This window comes from Castor canadensis, chromosome 1 (assembly GCF_047511655.1).
Source record: "Castor canadensis chromosome 1, mCasCan1.hap1v2, whole genome shotgun sequence".
NCBI classification, from domain to species: domain Eukaryota; kingdom Metazoa; phylum Chordata; class Mammalia; order Rodentia; family Castoridae; genus Castor; species Castor canadensis.
Window position 1 is genome coordinate 15,922,013 of NC_133386.1, and position 23,851 is coordinate 15,945,863.

Genomic DNA, 23,851 nt, shown 5'->3' on the forward strand with positions numbered 1-23,851 from the left:
CTCAGGGTCTCACGCTTGCTAGGCAAGCATTCTTACTGCTTGAGCCACTCCACCATCCCTTTTTTTGTGCACGTGATATGGGTGTTTTCAAGATAAGGCCTCGCAAACTGTTTGCCCAGGGCTGGCCTCAAACCATGATCTTCCTGATCTCTGCCTCCTAAGTAGTTAGGATTATAGGCGTGAGCCACCAATGCCTCATCATCTTGTTTCTTTCTCAGTTCAAGAATGGGACCCACTCATTTGCTGATCTGAAGATGCCCCAAGAGAGGGCCAGGATGAAATGCTGACAAATAGTTTGAAAATCAAAAGCTAGATATATGGGTACCAGGTACCCTCATCTCTTGAGAACCCGAGAGAGTAAATCACCGCCTTAATGTATCCTGCAAGGCATACAGGTAAACAGGATTGTAAGCAGCTCCATTTATTTGAGTAAATAGCTTGTAAATAAATCATTGATAAACATTACAAAATTAAATACATTTTCAAAAGCTTGCCAGTATACATAAAATTCACAAACATAGTTCTTTTAAAAAATAAAACATGTTCAAAGCACCCTTGAGAGAAAATGCCTGGTCCCTGTCCTCAGACAGGGCCACCTGGAGACATCTTACAGTAGTCGGGACTTCTAGAAAGGCATCAGGGGCCTCCTGGAAGAAAGATAAAAGTTTTACTCTCAACTTTTACCCTGCCCTCGTTCCATGTGAATTTTAATTCTTCTCCAAAGAGCTGGTATATAACTGAGGGGACAGTTTAGGTGCTGAGGCCTGTCCAAGCATGGAGATCAAGGTCAGTCACACTTAGAGCCAGAAGGCCCACAAGTTCCCACCATGAAGTACTGAGAGAAGCCAGAACTGCAACCACACTTGCAAACCAGAAAATGCTGCTCTATCAACTGTCTTGAGAGAAGATGAGGGCTTTTCATCTCTACACTTTGCTCAACACTCAGCTCCTGATCTAACACTACCCAGGCACAGCAGGGGCTAGAAACCACTTCTTAGGAGGAGGATGTCCAATCTGCTACTTTCCTTTTTATCTGCTTTCACACAGAGAGAATGATGCACAGTATTTGGTTGAAAGCAGCGTCAGTTGTCTCACTGGGCTTCCCTTTTCCATTGCAAAACACCACCAGATAGCATGGGTATTTCTCTAGAAGTCAGGTTAGTTCTTCAAATTAAGGGTTCATCAAACTTTAAGAGACCACAAATGGGGTAACAAGCCCACGGCCTGGCAAAGCATCCCAACCAATGAAATAATATAAAGTCCATAAACAAAGCCCTTGACCCAACTCAACTTTTTTGTAGTGTAGCTCATTAAAATAACGGATGCACTGGATCCTTTCAGTTTGGTGCCAAAAGTGAATGTTGATGGTCAACAGCACTTCCATGAAGAAGACTAATGGCCTCTCCAAAACACCTGCTGTGACCACTCATTACAGGATGACACACGTGTATTCCATCAATGTGAAATAAAACTCACATCTACATTTTAACTTAGCTGTGGATAGATATATACAAGTACAAGAAATTTGACATCTGAGTCAAATGTACAACTTAAGAAAAAAGTATTACCAAACTGGTTGTAAGAAAACCATCTTCCCTGTATAGTAAGGTCCTAAACATCTGAATCCTTGCAGAAAACACTGCCTGGCCTGGCCCATCCTTGGATGTCTACCTGCTTTTACAATCCTTGGTTGGGCTGTGGTCAGAGTCGTGATATCTTTGCTATTAAAATATTACAACAAAAAGGAACACTCTTGAATAAATGTCTAATAGATTCCCTCCTACACACACCAAAAAAAGAAAAGTTATTCATAAGGACAATTATCGTTTAGTAAAAGTCTTCATGAAGTCCAAATCCCAGGACTCTTTCTTCGTCTCTGAGAGAGTTCTACCCTGTTCCAGAATCATACACTCTTCTTCTGTGGAGGACTCAGTTTCCTCATGCCTCTTATCCGGGAGAGCAGCTCCTTGATAAATTCCTAAAAGAGATCAAAGAAGTTAATATGAGGTCACCCTACTAAAATCTATATTTAAAAATCTGCCTTAAGTAATTGCTGTCAACTGCAGTTAATCTTAGTTGATGAATTTGGTTGACTGTGTTAACCCCAACTGGTATAACACAGAAAATTTCTTCTTCCCTGCTTTACTCACTTTAGGGAGGAAGCCAGGCCGCCTTCCCCGATGATGTTACCTACATGATCTCTGAGGGTATGTGTGGTTTCTGTGCTCTTCAGCCTTGCTGTGTGCAAGACCTCCTGGAGATCTTGAGGAGGGCCAAGATGAAGTCTAAGACTCTCCACTTCCAACTAGGTCACAGATGGCAGCTAGAATAGCAAGGCTAGACCAGTGGTTCTCCAAGTTGAGGGTGCATCAGATTCACCAGGGGATTTATTAAGCCTCAGAGTGCTGAGTGCACCCCACAGAGTTCATCTATGCCTCTGACCACAGTCCAACCAAGAATTATGAAAGAGTGTTGATGGGAGGGACACTGGTGGCTCACACCTGTAATCCTAGCTACTTGGGAGGCTGAGATTGGGAGGATTGTTGTTTAAGCCAGCCCAGGAAAACAGTTTGTGAGACCCCCATCTCCAAAATAACCAGAGCAACATGGACTGGAGGTGTGGCTCAAGGGATAGTGCACCTGCTTTGCAAGTGTGAAGCCCTGAGTTCAAACACAGGAACAACAACAAACAGGGCGTGGGACTGACGATGTGCATTCGTGACACAGTGGTGTTGCTGGTCTCAAGAGCATACTGACAGCCAGAGCTCTAGATCACACGAGGAGTCTTGGGACTTTTCCAATTGCAAATCATAGACAAAAAATCCAATCCAAGCCAAAACCACATTTTATATTATAATCCAGTATCCACACACAAAGCTAAAATTAACACAGTGAATATTAACTATGCAATGCATTCTGGCATTTTCTACTCTACTGTAATTTCATTTTCAAAGGAATGCTGGAGAGACCCACTAAAATGATTTTGTGACCTATTAAATGGATCAGAACCCAAGAACTGAAAAACAGCCTACAGTGGTTCCTGCTCTGTGCCATCAGGAATCTGTCATTGCTGCTTCATATTTTAAAAGGTTTGAATAAATAAATCACATTTATTACATAATTATTACCTCCTCTTCCTGCTTTATATTTCTCAGAGGCAAAGCTGATAACTATAGTGTCAGACTTTCTAATCTAGTCACAGCTAGTGAATGACAGAACTAAGCGCACTGGGGACAAGCTAAGAGCAAAATCACTGAGACAGCTTACTCTCCCTAGAGGCTCCAAAACCCAGCTCTCAGTCCCTAGAAGCACTGGCAAGGCTCAGTTAGAAGCTCCCAGACTCAGCGGGTCCTGCACTGTTCTCCAGAACTACAACACAGGAAGTTGAAATATTTAATATTTTGTTCACCACCACAATTTGTTTTCTAAGTCTTTTTGCTATTATACAAGTAAAACATGCGTTTTCTTAAAAAAAAAAAAAACAACTTGGAAAATACAAACCAGCAACAGTGTACTCCTAAGAATTGACTATTAATACATTTTTCTTGTAAGGATATTATCTTTACTTAATTAACATCATACTCCATACTTTTTTTTTCCACTTAGCATTATGTTGGGAGCTTCTCCCCACAACATTAAACAGACTTCCTAAAAATTACTGCTGATGATTACATACCCTTTATTGTACAGACAGTGTACAGTCTGCTTAGTCCCCATCACTGTATTCCTGGACACTTCCTGGCTTTTCAAAATTATAAACAATAGCATAACTAAAACCTTTATGTATAAGTCTTTGTAGTTTGGATTATTTCCTCTGGTGAGCTGTCCCAGGACTGGGTCAGAAGACACATTCAATAGAATACAAGTGAAGTAAAATGGAGGCCCTATTTCAACTTCTGAACATCTATCTAATTTCAAGAATTTTCTTGTATGAAAAATACCATAGTTTCCTATTTATATTCAATTTTTATTTTGAAAAGTTTGATGCATTTACAATTGTCTCCTGTACTCTGTGATTTAACCAATACATAGTATCAGCACACATGATTTCAATTTTAGAATGTTTTTAGAATGTGTTATGCAGATGACTACTGTAAAGAGTTTCTGTATCTGACTACAAATTTCCTTCTTTTAAAAATCCAAGCTCAGAATCACAAATCCTGTAACTTATTTTGTTAATAACTCTGGTAACATTTCTTCACTTTTTAAAATAACACCCTTTTACAAATTAAGGACTAAAATCACATAAGGAATAATGCACCCTAAACCGCAGACCTTTCTCTTCAAGACAAAAGTGATTTGGTAATTTAAATAGAATTTAACTTTCCCTCAAAAAAATCCGAGCATAACACATATGAATCTTAGAGATTAACAGGTTTAAATGATACAATTGTCTTGTGCTTATGACGTATTAATCTTAATGAAAAACTCTCATTTTAATTTTATATCAACAGGTCTTATATGTCCATATCTTAATACACTGTTTTGCATAACATGTGCATATCTAAACTGTTCGTTAAATTCTCATATTTGGGTGCTCAACTGAGAAGTTTAAAAAAAAAGCAAGACCAATATTTATTCCCCATACAGAAACTTGGCAACACCACTCACACAGAAGGATTCTGTTGCTCACAGATGATTCTCCAGAAAGATTCAAGGATCTCTAATCAAAGACTTTGATGGCTCTTGGTTCTTATTACTCAAAAACACTATAGTTCGGTGACAACACACCTCATTTGCTTCCCAAACACATCACTCAGCCTTGGATTGGGGACACTGATTTAGTCAAGAGAAGGGGTTTCCCTTTGAGGAAATCACCTCTGAGTTAAGACCTGAATTAATGGAGGAGGCTGACTTGGAGGAGACCTGGGGACTTAGGCAACAGTCTACATGTTGAGCTCTGAAGAGGAACAAGCCAAGAAATGTATGTCCCTTGCACAGAATGGCCAGGATGAGCAGGTGGGCAATGCTAGACGTGCTGAAAAGAATTCCTTCCCCTTTCAAGTTTCTGGAAGTTTGTGCAGAGTTGGTGTGAAGTCCTCCTTAGATTATCGGTAAAATTTCCCAGCAAGGTCATCTGGTCCTAGAGTTTTTTGTTTGTTTTCTGAAGAGAAGTTTTGATAGGCTGTACCTTTTTAAAAAAAAATTTGCCTGTGTAGAGCTGGCTGTGGTGTCATACCCTTATAATCCCAACTATTCCAGAGGTGGTGATAAGAGGATCTCTGAGGCCAGCCTGGACAAAATTTAGCAAGATCCTATCTCAAAAACAAACCAGGAATGGTGGCATATGCCTGTAATCCCAGCTACTCAGAAGGTGGAAGTAGAGGTAGGAGGAACACAGTCTGAGAAAAGCACAAGACCCTAGCTGAAAAACAAAAGAGGTCATGGTTCAAGTGGTAGATGGCTTGCTTAGCAAGTACGAGGTACTAAATTCAATCCCCAGTACCACCAAAAAAGAAAAGAAAAGAGAAACTTGCCTATGTTGGGAAAAACAAAACTGTTCCTACTTCACACACTCAACACAGCACACTCCTGGTCATAGAAATGTGAGGAGAAGGTGGGTTTCTGCACACACTGAGCAGTTCTCCAGTGGGCACGGACAGGGTGTCCTAAGAATCAATTCAGTCTGACACAGGAGTTAAAAGTCAGATCCTTCAGGTTAAAGTCTAAGTTCCACAAGACTGCCCCCCCACCTCAGATGCCCACCTCGGGTCACTGCCTTCATGCAGCTTCCGGCCTCATAGCTGGTTCATACTCTGAACAAGAAGTATGAATGCACACTTCTCAGTCACAGGATTTCCAGAGGGAAATGCAAAACTGTTTGAGGCAATTCCCTAACCACAAAGGGCATGACCTGTGATACTCATAAAAGGGCACTTGACTCTTTTATGACCTTCCAGTCCCTGGGGAAACAGATGTGTAAGGATAGATGAGGAACTCATGGGTGGGTATGAGTTCTATACTTGGATTTGGTTCGGGTTATGCTTGACACAAGAAAGAGAAGGGGAACTAACACTGATGGAGGTCTCTGTGCAACCCTTTTCCATGTTACCATATTTAATCTGATGCAGTAGGTTCTACAGTTCAGAAAAACAGATGTTCTGTTTTATTACAAGTCACCTGCCCAAAGCCACAAAGCAAATAGTTTAATCTAGGCCTCTTGATGCCCCCTGAGTTGGATAAATATGTACTGAGCCCCCATTCAACCCTAAGTGCAGACTGTGCCAGATTCTTCTCTCTGCTGAGCTGCAGAGCAGAATGGGATAGAGTCCTATTTTTCAGGGTCTCCCAGGGCACCTGGGGAGGAAGACACAGAAACAGGCCTATTTCATAAGGCATGGATGGCAGCGCCAAGTGTGCTCACAGCACCCTGTAGGCAGAAGGACATGCCAGCCATTCATGCCTCTTCCTCCTGGCCACTCCCAGAGGATGACAGGAAAAAAGGAGGCCATAGCTCTAAGGGTCCCTGAGAGCAGAGACTGTGGATGCGAAGGCTACAGAAGGTAGACTGCCGATTCCCTCTCCTTCCCCTCTCCTCCCCCTCTCCTTCCTCTCTCCTTCCTTCTTTCCTTCCCTGTCCCTCCTTCAAGAGAAACTCATTATGGGGTGGGATGTAGCTCAGTGGTACAGTGCTTGCCTAGCATGCGTGAGGCCCTGGGTTCAATCCCAGCACCAAAAAAGAAAAGACAAAAAAAAAAAAAAAAGAAATTCATTACTAGCCAACTGTCTTCCACCAGTTTCTAAGATCTGTCCATTCTAGTCTCCTAATCATTGAAACACTATTTCAGTGAACTGCTACAATTTTTTAAAGGCAAGTACACATTTGGGCCATATTTGAAGGTAAATAGTATATTTTAGACTCTTCAGCAGATTTTGTCCAAATGCTGTTCAAAATGACACCTAAGAGATCCCAGGTGGGTGCCCTAGGATCTGCCTCCAGGGACAATGTTCACTGTAGGCTGCTGGACCAGCCCTGGATGGGGGACTGAATTGTAGCTGAATGAATCATCTCATTTACTGCTTTTACTGAGGCTGGGGCCCAGTATCCCTAGGACTGTGAAATGCATGATGGCACGAGAAGCAAAAAAACAGAAGACCCTGTGGAATAGGGGCTTAAAAGCTGATTATGCTAGAGAGCACCCACTCCTTACTTGGGCCTGGGAATTAACTAAAGGCAGGAAGCACTGAGAAGATTTTCCATTCCAACACCTCTTTTCCATAGAGATAGAAGGAAAAAATAGACAGTGGGGGAAATGTAACCAGGCTCTCAAAAGAAAAACAAAAAAAGAAACTTTTTGAATAGCCAGCTTGCCTGCTGGCCAGTTTACTCTTTTGACTGAATGTTCTTTCCCTTTTTGTCTAATTGCTGGAGAATCCAGCAAGGAATATCAACTCTGTTTGCTCTCCAGCTAGGCCAAGCAGCAATCTTCCCCTTATCTCTCTCTGACCACCAGCGCAGCAAACCTGCCAGCCAAAACATACAACAGCTTCAGAAGTGGTGCCAGACACCTGGAGAATCAAGGCCAGCAGCCATGGTGGACCTACATCTGGTCACACAGTCAAGCTGAGCCCCTGAGCTCCCCTTTAAAAGGTGGACATTTTCTCTCAGAAGTGGGATGACAGAGCTTTGAGAGGCTGATTCTCCCTGTCTTCCTCTTCATCTGGCAAATAATAAACCTTATTTCTTTTTCCTCAAAATCTTGCTCTCGTTATTTGTAAATTGTGAATTGGAATTGAGGCCAGGGAACCAGTTTTCTGGTAACACTTGGATTGCAGACACAGGAGGACCCTTGAAACAAATGCCAAAGAAAAATCTTAGTGGGCTTGTTCTTACAAGTAAGGAGTCACCCTATCTGCACTCAGGAAGAAGCAGTAGTCACATGGTTAAGACAAATGCTCTGCTTCTAAACAGCCAGGGTTCAAATCTTTGTGCGCCACTTACAGATAAATGATGCAGTCTGCGCCTTGTAAGTGGGAGCGGGGCAACAAAACCCACCCTTGGGTTTGCTGTGAAGATCAAATGATTAAATAATATATAAAATGCATTTGGAAAGTATAATGCAAAAACTTGTCACTGCCATTATCATCGTCAACATAATCACTGTTCATGATTTGAATATGAAATGCCCCTCCAAAGACTCCTGAGTTGAAGGCTTGATCCCCAGCTGCTGGTACGAAATGCTGGAAACTTTAGGAGTTGGGACCTAGCTGGAGGAACCAGGTCCTTTAGGGCATCTTGTTCCTGCCCCTTCTTTTCTCTCTGTGCTTTCTGCCACCATGAGGTGAGAACCTTTTCTACCACCTGCTCCTGATGCCATGTTGTCTGCACAAGGACAGGATTGAACCCTTTACAACCGTGGGCCAAAATAAATCCTTCTTCCCTTAAGTTGCTTATAAAGCATTTTGTCACAGCAAGAAAAAGCCTGACTGATGCAATTACCAGGATTGGCACTATATGAACTGGCAGTCTACTATGGTTTGAATGTCCCCTACAAAACTCATGTTGAAATCTAATTGCTATTGTAACCGTATTAAGAGTAGCGTCTATACGTGGTGATTAGGCCATGTAGGCTCTGATCTCATAAGTGGATTAATGTTGCTATCCCAAGAGTGGATTAGGTATCCTGAGAGTAGGTTGTCATAAAAGGGCATTTGGCCCTCTTGCCTCTGTCCCTCACATGTGCTCTCTTGCCCTTCTGAGCTGCAATGATGCAGAGGCTAATACCAGGCTCTTAGATCTCCCATCCTGATAGAAATAAATTTCTTATCTTTATGTATTACCCAGCCTCAGGTATTCTTAGTACAGAATATACTAAGCCAGTCTACTCAAATTCAAATTGAGAACACACTACACTACCCACACTCCCATGGAGAAGGTTTGACAAGGCAGGTGAAAAGTGTTTTATGTGATCCCTGATGACAACCTCGTTGCTCAGGTCAGGGCACAAGCATCAGCATGTATGTCTCTTTCAAAGGCACCATCAGTGACCCTGGCCGAGCTGTTGGTTCTCCTAGCAGGTGCAGAGGCTGCCATTGCTGAGAAAGCCCACACTAGCTTCTCTCAGTGCTTCCTGATGGAGGGCCACAGGTCCTCGTGCCTTCCTCATCAGATTCTGCCTTTGGTCTCTCCTGCAGTCTGAGCAACATCCTGCTACCAAAACAGCCACTATAGAGCCACTTAGACCAAGCAAGTTCCCTCTCAAGGGGCCACCAACAAGTGTGTTTGCTCTTCATCTCATGAAGTGTTTGAAATGGACTTGAAAAACATTCCTGCAGGAGCATTTCCCAACCAACTTCCACCCCACTACACCAGAGAGAGAGAGAGAGAGAAGGGTCAACCACCACTGCCATCTCCCACCTTCAGCTCTTCCTTTCCCTCCTCCTGACTTTTCTGAGCCTTTAAAAGTCACAATGTGTTGCACAACAGGTAAAGTTTCTCCCTCCCCCTCCATCAAACTACCTCCCTTAAAACAAGTGAAAGACTGTCTTCAATAGACAGAAGGTTTTTTTTCAAAAATGGAGAATAGGAAGGTAAAACAGGTCCTGTCTGAGGATCGGTAGCAGTGGGAGGGGGGAGGATATAAGGAAAGGGTGAAGGAGGTGATTCCAAGAATGGGAGAGGGGGATAAAGGAGAAGGATGGAGGGGGTGAATTCAACTATGATATATTATAAGAACTTTTGTAAAAGTCACATCGTACCCCAAGTACAATAATAATATGATAATTTTAAAAAACAGACAGGTGTTTCTAAATAACTTTTCTAAATGACTCTAGAGCTCCTACACCAAACTCTACCACTCAGTGCCAGCCACTATTTTTGTATCTGAAAATACTCTGCATTCATCTTTTTTTATACATTAATGCATCTGAAGGCTCTTCATTCTCAAGGTGTACATTTTGCTGGGCATAGTACCATGCTCTCAATAGCACTGAGTACCTGTCTGGGACTCAGATTCATCTTCTACTCATTGTGTACCTTCTAGGCGGCAAGCACACCAAGCATTTCATGTAGTAACTGATTTAATCATTGCAAATGACTTGTAAAACAGGCTTAGAAGGATTTAGACGCTTTCCTGAGGTCATGCACCTGCTGAAAGGTCAGACCAGGATTCAAACACTATGTTAAGGTAAAGACATAAAGAACCAGGAATCCTGCCCTGGACTGGAGGGTATAATCCCTCTCTGCACCATGCTGTCCAAGATGAGAAATCTTTTTCATTAAGCAATCAAGTTAGGTAATTTTAGTCTAACTAAAAACTAAACTGACTTGAAATGCATATGACAAACTCAACAATTCTTTAACTTTTAAGCGTGGGGAAAAGGATAGGCTAAGGACTGTATTTTACATTCTAGAAACTGTCTTCTGAGTATGCATCTTTTCTTTCAGTTCTGCTGATAACTTCTTCCCAGCAATAGCCAGCCAGAAGTAGGCCCTAACTATAGGGAAACCTGATATACAACAGACATGCATTATAGATCAGTGCAGTAAGGAAGGGCTGACTGTTCAATGAATGATATTAGGATAAGATGGCAAAATGTAAAATTTGATCCCTACCTCACACCATATGTACAAACAAACTGAAGGGGGTTTTGAACACTTGGGTGTAAAAGTAGAAGCAAAAACTTAGAACGAAATAGAAGGAGACTATATGTAAGACACTAAAGTTTTCTTAAACAAGACTTTTTAAAAAGCACAAGCCATAAAATATAATTTGGCTTCAAAACATAGAAACTTCTCTACATAAAACACATCAAAAGTGAAAATATGCTCCATAATTTGGGAACTTAAATTTGCAACATGTAAGGTCAAAGGATTGTCACCCAGAATATATAAAGTACTCTTAGCACTCAGTAAGGAAAACACCAATAACTCCAAAGAAAAGTAGACATTGAATATGAAGTAGAAATTCTCAAAGAAACATGAACAGCCAAAACACATAAAAAAAGGTGTTCTACCTTACTATCAGGAAAAGTATGTTAAAACAATGAGATATCAAAAAAAATAAGATATGATCAGATGAGCAAAATCTTAAAACTTTAGCAACTCCAGTTGTAGTAATGATGAGGTCAAAACGGAATTCTTACACCCCGCTGGTGAGCAGGTAGCTGGTGCAAACACTGAGAGCAATTCCATGTCTTGGTATACTCCTTGGAGAAATTTTTGTACATGGGGCAATAGGCCAATAATAGCAATTTTATTGCACCACTATTCATAATCATGAAAACCTGAACAGAGCCCAGCCAAGTGAGTGCAACAGAAGAATGGATAACTGTATTACAGTGTAATGATACAAAAGAATGCTGGACAGTTTAAAAAAAAAAAGAATGAGTTGCACGACAGCTAATGTTGGCAACATAAGAAAGCTGAAAAGAAAGCTTGCAAAATATTATTTACACACTTAAAAAGCACACAAAGTAAATAATCTATGTGCCTACTTGTCACCCCTACTTCAAGAGTCTTATTCATCTTTGTTTTCCTAGTACAACACTTGATGCATTATGAGGAGTTGAGCAAAGAATTATATGAATGAAGAACTAACTCAAACCACTGTGGCATGAGAGTAAAGAAAATGTTGGGGTGGCACTAGAATCTTCCATACCCATTAAGTGAGGGAAAAACCTACACAAAATATCAATTGGCCCAGCAACTATGAAAGCTCTCAAGGATTTATTACACATGATTTTGACCAAATGCATAAAAAAATAGTCATTTTTTTTTTTAAATCAAAAACAAAAAATGTGAACTCCCACGCACATCCCACAACTCAGTGAGGAGAAATTTTTGGTCGCTCCATGTTGTCATCAGTGGTGTTTAAATGGATGTTCTTTTACCAAAACTGTTGCATTTGGGGACTTTTATTCACTTTGCCATGTGTACACATTTTAATCTGTTATAGTTGGCAGCAGTATTAAAATGGTGAGTAAAAAGTCCAGGTTTGTTCCTATTTGTAACCAGTCCTTTCTGGAAATAGTGTTTTCTGTTTCTTATTGCCCCTGGTAAGTGTGCTTTGGCCTCTGTCTGAGAATAGGTTAAGGTAGATGGGTTCCCTGAAAGTCTAGTCCGTTGGTGTAATAGCATTATTGAATCTTGACCTGTGGCTGATGGTTTTATGTCCTCTCTGTGCAAGTTCTGTGCAGTCATAATCTATCTTCCAGATTTACATTTTGTTGTATGGATAGCTATATTCACTTTAACCTTCTGAACAGTGTATAGCAAAGGTCATTGAATATTGAACAAACCATTGGAGGAAGGGAAATGAAGAGAATGCATTTTGAGCATCTCATGTCAGTAGTTTGAGTGTGCCTTTTGGGGTTCAATCTTTTTGTATTGGATTCTGTTTCTTTTTTCTTTTTCTTTTGGGAGGTACTGGGGTTTGAACTTAGGACCTCTCACTTTCTAGGCTGGAGCTCTACTACTTGAGCCACACCACTGCCCTTGTTTCATTCTTTGATGTGACTTTCTACTATGATTGGCAGCTGGTACCAGTAGCTCACACCTGTAATCTGAGCTACCTGGGAGCCTGAGATCAGGAGGATCATGGTTTGAGGCCAGGCTAGGCAAATAGTTCCCAAGACCTGTCTCCAAAATAACCAGAGCAAAATGGATTAGAGGCATAGCTCAAGCATTAGAGGGCCTGTTTCATCAATGTAAAGCCCTCAGTTCAAACCCTGGTACTATGAAAAGAAGAAAAAAATTGGTGTTATTAAAGCTGCTTCAGAAAGTGAGCTACAGCAGTTCGGTGCCTTTGTTGAGTTTGTTTTTTTTTTTTAGTTTTAGTTTTATTCTTTTTGGAAAATCATTACTGTGCAGATGGTATAATTATGTTGTCTAACAAAATTTTCGTTAAAGGTAGGAAAATGTGATCAGAAAGAAAGAAAATTAATGACTTCAGTCTGTGGTTGACTTAATGCCCACAATGTAAATAGGAGCTGATGGGTCTTCCTAATTTTGATATGTCTTTTCCCTATTGTATTCTGTAATATAGAATCATCTGGATATGAGAACTGGTGAAATACTGTTCTCATCATTTTTCTATATTCTGGGTTTAATGGAATGGTGGTGTTGATAACCTAAAATAATGGATAATCCAAATTTAATTTTACTTTGAAATGCATTTATATTAAAAAAAAAATCAAAAACAAAAAAATGTAAACTCCCACGCACATCCCACAGCTCAGTTAGTGAGGAGAAATTTTTGGTCGCCCCATGTTGTCATCAGTGGTGTTTAAGCGGTGCGATCTGCTCTAAGTATTTCCCTGCCCTTAATTTTGTGAAAAATCTGTCTCCCAAAAAGCAAATAGTGCCCCAAAAGCAAGGTAAAAGTTATGATCATCCTCTCAAGTCAAAAAGAGCATGTAACATGTTTAAATGAAGCGATAAAGTAAAAATTTCAGGTTTGTTGAAAGGCTGCCTTGTCTTTAGCGGGGGTTGGGCAGTGTTACAGGAAAAATGAATCAGGCATCCGCAGGACAGCACGAAACCCTGCATTCTGAGCATGCGCAGAGCACCTCCTCGGAACAATAGATTTGAGGATACCAAGGGCCTACTCTACTTCCTTAAGTTCTGGGAAACTAACAAGGCCAGGAGAGTTAGGCAAGAGTAGAGCCTAGGGTGTCCCTGAGAGAGGGAGAGAGTATCGAAAAGAGAGGGAGGGAAGAGGGAAAGAGAGAGAGATTGGTAAAGAAGCAATAGAAAGAAGAGTAGCCCTTCCAAGGAGCTTAGAGATTGACTCTGCAACATGCAGTCATCTAATTCATGGACTTCTGAGAACGAACTCAAGGCCGGTGGTTGAGGGGATCTGGCAACAGCTGTGAAAATAGAAGGTCCTTTCTTGTTCCGGAGTTCCTGCCATGTGACCCTGTCACAGGGCCATGCGTCTCAGTGCCACACTCTACTCTGAGCTCCTGTGCCCTGTGGCTTTCAGCATCCACCCCCACTGCCCATGCCCACGCCTATTGCAGCCCGTGCCAGAGGGGGCAGATGGACACATATTTTGTAATTACCACCATAGCCAGGTGTCTGGGAGCTCTGCTACACTCATTGATGACAGAGTGCTGCTTCAAACAAAATGGTGCGTTGGGAAGTAGGAGACGAAGGAACCAGAGTTGTTGCAAATCACTGCTTTGTGCATAAGCTGCACTTACATCATTCTTTCAAGCATTTTGAGCCACAAAGAAGAAATAAGTAGATATCAGGCAGTACCCCTTTAATTAGAGGTATTTCCCAACAAGAGGACTTTTAAAAGAAATGTTTAAAATCACCAGGGAATGGCATCACCAACCACAGTAACTGTGTCCATCAGGGAAGCTCCAAGAAAGGGTGCCTGGAAGAACTCTGGATGCTCAGCCTGCTTTTCCAGAAAACACCAGCTACTTCTGAGGCAGAGAACAAGGGTTGGGGGCCCAAGAGAAACAGCAGGTGAGAGTTCCAAAGACTGTGATCACCATCGGTCACATAACTCATCAGGCACCATCTCCTCTTTTTCTTTCTGACCAGTTACTCCCCTAAAGCTGCATGTTCATAGAAGCCATCTGCCCCTGGCTCCCAGGCTCACCAACAGCTTCCGGCAAGCCTACTCAGCTCAAGTGCAAGGTTGTTTTTGTTTTATTTTGTTTTGTTTTGAGACAGAGTTGTATTACGCAGCACAGGCTAGCCTTGAACTTTCCATCGTCTAGCCTCAGCCTCCTGAGTCCTGGGATTTCAGGCATGTACCACCTACTCCTTCAAGTGCAAGTTCTTCTTCCAAAGAAACCAACAATCATCAGTCAGGGTGGGAATCGGGTGAACAGGGTGAAGGGAGAGAACCTCCAGATCCGTCGAAAGTTAGATAAGGGAAAAGGATGCGCCTTTTTGGAAAAGGTGATGCTAACGCCTGAAAAACTGTTGCAAAAAGGTGTTCAGTAATTAAACACTGAAAAATTACACTGGCCATATGGGTCACCCAGGGGGCCAAATTGGAGGCAGTGAAGTACCAGACAAACCCGACTCCTAGTTGTGTCATCACTCAGGGGACCCTGAGATGTGCTCTTCACATTCACTGACACTTATCAGCCACCTCTCCCCCAGCAAGCACCAGTCATCTTGCCTCGCTACTGAAATAGCTACTGTCCCCTCTGTCTGGTGGGCTGTGGGAGGACTGGTTTTCCTTAGAGAGGTCCATTTGCTGACAGGGCACAACAGAATTGATCTCATTTTTCATTATCTGGAAAGAAGCTTTTGAACCTGTTACAGGTAAAGGTTTGTGGCCGCTGCTGTCGTAATGATTTCTGCCAACATAAATTCCAGAAGACCTTAACTGCATTCTGGCTTTTATTTCCCCTTTAACTTAAAATCACTGACACTATGTTGTCCATTTATTTTCTTGACTATCTGCTTTTAAAGATTAATTAGTTCTGCTGTGAGAGCAGTTCCATTAATCTGTTTTAAAGATTCAGTCCACTGCTCTTAGACTAATTTATTTTTTCACCCAAATTCCAACTTTTATTTGTACACAGCACAGAAGGCTACGTGCTCTCACCATTTTCAACCTTAAGAGTGTTTAACTCTTTCCTCACTTACTAACAGGTTTCTCAGACCATATTCTTCCTCCTGTCCAGATGAGTCTAAGCAGGAAGAAAAGGTGGAGGTGTTTTTATTTTTATTTTTGAATAATTTTTTACCCAGTCTTCTAGAAATGGGTGATTCATTTGTTTATGTGGTACGAGGGTTTGAACTTACGGCCTCATGCTTGCTATGCAAGTACTCTACCACTTGAGCCTTTAGCCCTAGGAGCTATTTTTAATATAGGGTCGATCATTTTGGATTTAATGAATAAGAAAATGCCATAAACTCACAGTTAATAATTAAAAGATGTCAGCCAAGTTCAGCTCCCTTTGAAGTCTGTGCTTTGAGGATGAGGATATATATGGCTTAATGGTAGAGCACTTGCCTCACAAGACCCTGAGTCCCATCCCCAGCGTATAAACAAACAAACAAATAAATAAAGTCTGTGCTTTTTCCACCATGTCTTTAATAAAAGTAACAGCATTCATTATTGGGGGACAGCCAAAAGCAAGACATACATGGATTTCCCTATTATGACATCTTCCCTTTCCTTATGTTGCCATTATTGCTATCATTACCAGTATTGATATTCTCTGGTCATCCTGTGTCTAAGAGCATGTGTAAAGAATTTAACCTTGTTAAAGAAGAGGTCAGTGCTCTGCCCTCAGCCCCTGATGAGCTCCAAAGCTTAGTGTGTCTACCTGAAAATGTCCTTTAATTTACCATGGAGGCTTGGGTAAAGATTATATAGCAAGCTGATTTACAGTGGGAGCTTTGTATTGGGGGTATCAGCTGAAGACTAAAAGTCAGTCACATGGGCAGTCAACCATGTCAACAGATGTGAGCCCCAAGACAAACTCTTGACACCTAGGCTCAGGTGAGCTTCTCTCTAGGTGTTACTCTGTACATACTGTCACACATCATTGCAGAGAAAATTAATTCTGTCATCCCACCAGGAGGAGACATATTTGGAAATTTCTAGGACTCAGACTCCATGCTTCTCTTCCCTTGGTTGATTTTAATCTGTAGCCTTCACTGTGATGAATCAGAACTGTGAGTATCACAGATCTCAATGAGTTTTGTGGGTGGTCTAGTGAACTATCAAACCTGACAGTGGTTTGGAGCTCCCCAACTTGCAATTGGTGTGAGAAATGAGGCCAGTCTTGTGAAGTATGCCCTAACTTTGCCGAGTGCTGAATAAAGACCAGGAAATGAATGCAGATTTTTGCTCCATGACTACATGTCTGGGGAAAGCTTACTGAACATTTCTGGATTTATGTTTCGCAATGGAGATAACCTTAATGTGCCTTATAAGTGTTCCAAAGTGGAGCTTGGGTTCACCTTATAAGAATTCAAAGAAAGGCAAGGAGGAGTAGAGGAGTAGAATTTATACTTAAATATGGGTCCAAATGCCAGCTCCCCACATACTGACTCTTTGATCTTGGGCAGAAAGTGTGTAAGCAATTGGCAGATGGTGCCCAAGATCCTTTTGTCTACCAGATACAGTGACACATGTATCTTGCTACTAAAACCCAATCCTTTAATACTTACCTGCCCAATTTACACTAAAGCATTGTAGGGATTTCACAGCCAATGGCTCCAGCCACTAGAATGTAGTTTTCATCTGACTCTGATCTTCCTTTGGAAGTGTCCAATTCTCTCTATTCAGAAACATTGTTCTGGAGATGACGGCTCTTTTTTCATACTCACATTTATAGTGACACTTTTTAGCAGTATTTTTTTAACCAGAGATATGCAAAAAATTACCTGGGGATTTTTTTTTTTGAAGAGTGACACATTTTAAAATGTGTCTTTTCAACTCATTAATCTATCATTTAACTCCATTCCTCATCTTTTTGGAAGAAGCCCCAGAGGGCCTAGAGGAAAAGGGTCTGATATGAGAGAAAAAGGTCTGATAGTCCCTGCCTGTAGAATGTCGTTTAGCTGAGCAACATGACTGCCCCTTCTAGCAAAAGCAGATCCCATAACGCTACATTGTGGTAACTTAGAGAGCCCTGGATAAACTGATAGCTTGGCATTTCTTTTATTCCTATCTTAGTATTTGATAAGCATTTAAATTCTCACTAAAGTGACCTGTGGCTTTCTAAGAGATTGCTTTAAAAACAGATGTAGACATTCTCAGTCCATAGATCCACAAATAGTTGTCAAGCAAATAAAGGGGATGTGGCAGAGCACCGAGCTGTGTCTCCCCCAGTCCCGCACACCATTTTTGTGTTATAAATACCATGTCAGAGGTGCTCTCTGCCCCAATCATCTCAATGAAGGATTCTGATACTACCATGAATGTGTAGTATACTTTTAAAAGTTAGGCTAGGATGCTACATGTACAGGAAACCGATTAAACAGGATGAGCTAACAATGACTACCAGCAAAGTCCATCAGAAAAGTGATAGTCAGATCTATAACAAAAAATGAAATTGAAGCAGCAATCAAGAGTCTCCCCAAAAAGAAAAGTTCAGGACCTGATGGATTCTCTGCTGAATTCTATCAGACCTTTAAAGAAGAACTGATACCAACCCTCCTTAAACTGTTCCATGAAATAGAAAGGGAAGGAAAACTGCCAAACACATTTTATGAAGCCAGTATTACACTTATCCCAAAACCAGGCAAAGACACCTCCAAAAAGGAGAACTATAGGCCATTCTCCTTAATGAATATTGATGCAAAAATCCTCAATAAAATAATGGCAAACTGAATTCAACAACATATCAAAAAGATCATTCACCACAATTAAGTAGGCTTCATCCCAGGAATGCAGGGGTGGTTCAACATAAGAAAATCAATAAACATAATAAACCACATTAACAGAAGCAAAGACAAAAACCACTTGATCATCTCAATAGATGCAGAAAAAGCCTTTGATAAGATCCAACACCATTTCATGATAAAAGCTCTAAGAAAACTAGGAATAGAAGGAAAATACCTCAACATTATAAAAGCTATATATGACAAACCTACAGCCAGCATTATACTTAACGGAGAAAAACTGAAACCATTCCCTCTAAAATCAGGAACCAGACAAGGATGCCCACTATCTCCACTCCTATTCAACACAGTACTGGAATTCCTAGCCAGAGCAATTAGGCAAGAAGAAGGAATAAAAGGAATACAAATAGGTAAAGAAACTGTCAAAATATCCCTATTTGCAGACGACATGATCCTATACCTTAAAGACACCATCAATAGCTATACCAAGGTAGCAGGATATAAAATCAACACAGAAAAATCATTAGCATTTCTATACACTAATAATGAACAAACTGAGAAAGAATATATGAAAACAATTCCATTTACAATAGCCTCAAACAAAATCAAATACCTAGGTGTAAACCTAACAAAAGATGTGAACAACCTCTACAAGGAAAACTATACACTTCTGAAGAAAGAGATTGAGGAAGACTATAGAAAGTGGGGAGATCTCCCATGCTCATGGATTGGTAGAATCAACATAGTAAAAATGTCTATACTCCCAAAAGTAATCTACATGTTTAATGCAATTCCCATCAAAATTCCAATGACATTCATTAAAGAGATTGAAAAATCTACCATTAAATTTATATGGAAACACAAGAGACCACGAATAGCCAAGGCAATACTCAGTCAAAAGAACAATGCAGGAGGTATCACGACACCTGACTTCAAACTATATTACAAAGCAATAACAATAAAAACAGCATGGTACTGGCACAAAAACAGACATGAAGACCAGTGGAACAGAATAGAGAACCCAGATATGAAGCCACACAAATATAACCAACTTATCTTTGACAAAGGTGCTAAAAATATATGATGGAGAAATAGCAGCCTCTTCAACAAAAACTGCTGGGAAAACTGGTTAGCAGTCTGCAAAAAACTGAAACTAGATCCATGTTTATCACACTATACCAATATTAACTCAAAATAGATCAGGGATCTTAATATCAGACCACAAACTCTAAAGTTGGTATAGGAAAGAGTAGGAAATACTTTGGAACTAATAGGTATAGGCAAGAACTTTCTCCATGAAACCCCAGCAGCACAGCAACTAAGAGATAGCATAGATAAATGGGACCTCATAAAGCTAAAAAGCTTCTGTTCATCAAAAGAAATGGTCTCTAAACTGAAGAGAACACCCACAGAGTGGGAGAAAATATTTGACAGCTACACATCAGACAAAGGACTGATAACCAGAATATATAGGGAACTCAAAAAACTAAATTCTCCCAAAATTAATGAACCAATAAAGAAATGGGCAAGTGAACTACACAGAACTTTCTCAAAAGAAGAAATTCTAATGGCCAAAAAACACGTGAAAAATGCTCACCATCTCTAGCAATAAAGGAAATTCAAATTAAAACCACACTAAGATTCCACCTCACCCCTGTTAGAATAGCCATCATCAGCAACACCACCAACAACAGGTGTTGGCGAGGATGCGGGAAAAAAGGAACCCTCTTACACTGTTGGTGGGAATGTAGACTAGTACAACCACTCTGGAAAAAAATTTGGAGGCTACTTAAAAAGCTAAACATTGATCTATCATTTGATCCAGCAATACCACTCTTGGGGATATACCCAAAAGACTGTGACACAGGTTACTCCAGAGGCACCTGTACACCCATGTTTATTGTGGCACTATTCACAATAGCCAAGTTATGGAAACAGCCAAGATGCCCCACTACTGACGAATGGATTAAGAAAATGTGGTATTTATACACAATGGAATATTATGCAGCCATGAAGAAGAACGAAATGTTATCATTCACAGGTAAATGGATGGAGCTGGAGAACATCATTCTGAGTGAGGTTAGCCTGGCCAAAAAAACCAAAAATCGTATGTTCTCCCTCATATTCGGACATTAGATCAAGGGCAAACACAACAAGGGGATTGGACTTTGATCACTTGATAAAGCGAGAGCACACAAGGGAGGGGTGAGGATAGGTAAGACACCAAAAAAACTAGATAGCATTTGATGTTCCTAACACAGAGAAACTAAAGCAGATACCTTAAAAGCAACTGAGGCCAATAGGAAAAGGGGACCTGGAACTAGAGAAAAGGTTAGATCAAAAAGAATTAACCAGAGGAATTCCAAGATGGTGGCTAGAGGGAGGAAGCAGAAAGCGAGCCTCCTATAGTGAAATCTTGGAGAGACACTGGTGACACACTTTGCAGGCATAATCACCGAGAAAAGGCATAACTTTGACTCCTCCACTTCTCCAGCCGGCACAGAGAATCTCCACTTCACGTTAAACGGAGAACCGAGGAGGCCCCCGGGCCGCCAGGGGCCGGCGCCCATACGGCTTGGGAAGACGCGGACCAGGTGAGCTTCGCGGTACCGCGGTTCCCCCACAGACAAGCCTGGGCCAGAGCAGCATAGCCCCCTGGACAGACTGACCTCCACCCGGGAAAAAAGAGAAACTGAGTACTAAGCAATAAGAACAGTTAAGACACGCTGGAAAGAGGGTGGGGCGCCCTGAGCGCTGAAGATTGGGGGAAGGGACTCCTTCCCGGGACTGTAAAGAAACGAGCCGGGCGGGCCGGAGAGGCTCTGGCGGGAGCGGGGCGCGCCAGCAACCAGGAGCGGGGATGCTTGTGAGAGGAGGGAAGACCCACTTCCCACGTGAACTGTAAATAAACACGCAGGCCTGACAACGCGGGGCAGTGTCGCCTTTCCCAGTGCTTGGAAAGGGAAAAGCCTGTAGCAGAGGCCGCCGCACAGGAGAACTCTGAGCAAACAAAGCCTGTGGGACCAGGTGAGTGCTAAGCTCACCCCAGAGATCTGCATAAATAACGCCGCCAGCTACAGGCTGAGAGCAGCAGGCAGGCAAGCCACAGTTGCAGATACCACTCTCAGAACTGCCTCCAGACGCTTTTTTTTTCTTTTTCTCCCTACCTTTGATGAGAGAACAACCGAATTACACCTGCAAGCCGAAAAACTTACTGAAACTGTATTGCATTTGAACTGGGGACACTTGGTGGGGCTTTTTTTTTTCTTCTGTGTGTGTGTGAATGTAGTTTTGTTCTACTTTATGCATCCCCTTTGATGAGACAACTACAGAACAACATCTGAGGCACCAACTCCAGGACTGGAGATTGAGACGGACATCCAAATTATTAAGACTGAAATTGCATTGCATATAAACTTGGAAGTTTTTTGGTTTTTTGGTTTTTTTTGTTTTTTTTAATTTTCTATTTTCCATTTTATTTTAATTCATTTTTATAAATAGATATTACTTTCATATACTTATTTTTTATTTTTTTTATCTTTGATTTTCAATCCTCTCTCTGTCACTCTATTGTCTGTTCAGCTTACTGTCGATTAGTACACTAACACTCCCTGTTTATACCTTTGAAACTCTCTTGTCTGATACCTTGTTCTGCTTTCTCCCTCTTGTCTGTATATTTGTTTTCCCCTTTTCTTTAACTTCTTGCTTTCCATCTCAGCTCACTCTTCCATTCTCAATATTACCATTGTTATTATTACAAGCTAGAAAATACTTAATTACACACAGTACAGGGACAGTAACAACACCAAGGACAATGACAGGAAGACAGAAAAAACAAGGAAACCAGTTTCCCCACAGCAAAAAATTAGTACAGGAACCAGAGGGGAATGAAGAGAACAGAAACTCAGAGCCAGACTCCAACAAAATGAAGATAAACTATGCCAAAGGACCCAATGAAGCCTACAAGAATAATTTAAAAGAAGACATACTACAAGTACTCAATGAGAATTTTATAGAGATGATACTGGATAGGGTCAACCAAAATGTACAGGAGACACTCAAGAAATTCCAAGACAATAAAAATAGAGAATTTGAAAAAGCAAAAGAAGAAATAAAGGAAACCATAGAAGCACTGTATAAACACCAAAATGAAAGAGAGAACACAATGAATAAATGGATAAATGAACTCAGGACAAAAATAGACAACAATAAAGAAGAAAACAGCCAGGATATGGAAAACCTCAGAAAAAAGAACGAAACAGAACTGCAAAACAAAACGGAAGGCCAATCCAGCAGAATAGAACAAACAGAAGACAGAATCTCAGAACTTGAAGATGAAATGGTAATTAAAGGAAAAACTGAAGAACTACTAATTAAACAACTCAAGACCTGTGAAAAGAAAATGCAAGAACTCACCGACTCCATCAAAAGACCAAACTTGAGAATCATGGGCATCGAAGAAGGAGAAGAGGTGCAAGCGAAGGGAATGCGTAATATATTCAACAAAATAATAACGGAAAATTTCCCAAATCTAGAGAAAGATATTCCCATACAAATGCAAGAGGCCTCCAGGACACCAAACAGACCAGATCAAAATAGAACTACTCCACGACATATCATCATTAAAACAACAAGTTCAGAAACTAAGGAAAGAATATTGAAGGCTGCAAGAGAGAAAAAACAAGTAACATACAAAGGTAAACCCATCAAAATCACAGCAGACTTCTCAACAGAAACATTAAAAGCAAGAAGAGCGTGGGGTGAGATCTTCCGGGCACTGAATGAAAATAACTTCAACCCCAGGATACTCTACCCAGCAAAGCTATCATTCAAAATAGATGGAGCAATAAAAGTCTTCCATGATAAGCAGAAACTAAAACAATATGTGACCACAAAGCCACCATTACAAAAGATTCTGCAAGGGATCCTGCACACAGAAAGTGACACCCAACTTAACCATGAAAAGGCAGGCAGCACCAAACCACAGGATAAGAAAAAGCAAGACAGAAGAGAGTAACATCAAGTTAGGTACACACAATCAAACCTTCAAACAACTAAGATAACTAAATGGCAGGAATCACCACATACCTATCAGTACTAACACTTAATGTTAATGGACTTAATTCACCCATCAAAAGACACCGTTTGACAAAATGGATTAAAAAAGAAGATCCAACAATTTGTTGCTTACAAGAGACTCATCTCACCGACAGAAATAAGCATATGCTTAGGATGAAAGGCTGGAAGAAGATTTACCAAGCCAATGGCCCACGAAAACAAGCAGGAGTAGCAATACTTATCTCTGACAAAGTAGACTTCAAACCTACATTGATCAAACGAGATAAAGAAGGACATTCCATACTAATAAAAGGGGAAATAGACCAAAAGGAAATAATAATCATCAATCTGTACGCACCCAATGTCAACGCACCCAATTTCATCAAACATACCCTGAAAGACCTAAAAGCATATATAAACGCCAACACAGTGGTTGTGGGAGACTTTAACACTCCATTATCATCAATAGATAGGTCATCCAAACAAAAACTCAACAAAGAAATCCAAGATCTAAAATATGCA

At 40.9% G+C, this 23,851-nt stretch overlaps 1 protein-coding gene across 3 annotated transcripts in view; it reads right to left on the bottom strand.

The window, feature by feature from the left end:
- Positions 1-393: 393 nt before the first annotated feature.
- The window catches only part of Ppp1r14c (protein phosphatase 1 regulatory inhibitor subunit 14C), a 100,695-nt gene continuing 77,237 nt past the window's right edge, over positions 394-23,851 (bottom strand). For 2 of the 3 annotated variants that reach the window (XR_012447694.1, XM_074072342.1), the window contains one exon: positions 394-1,978. Coding sequence is in view for 2 of the 3 variants with exons in the window: in XM_074072342.1 (XP_073928443.1) it covers positions 1,904-1,978 (75 nt within the window). In the remaining variant the exon portion in view is untranslated. The remainder of the gene's footprint in view (positions 1,979-23,851) is intronic. The other variant, XM_020176002.2, reaches the window with a different exon arrangement.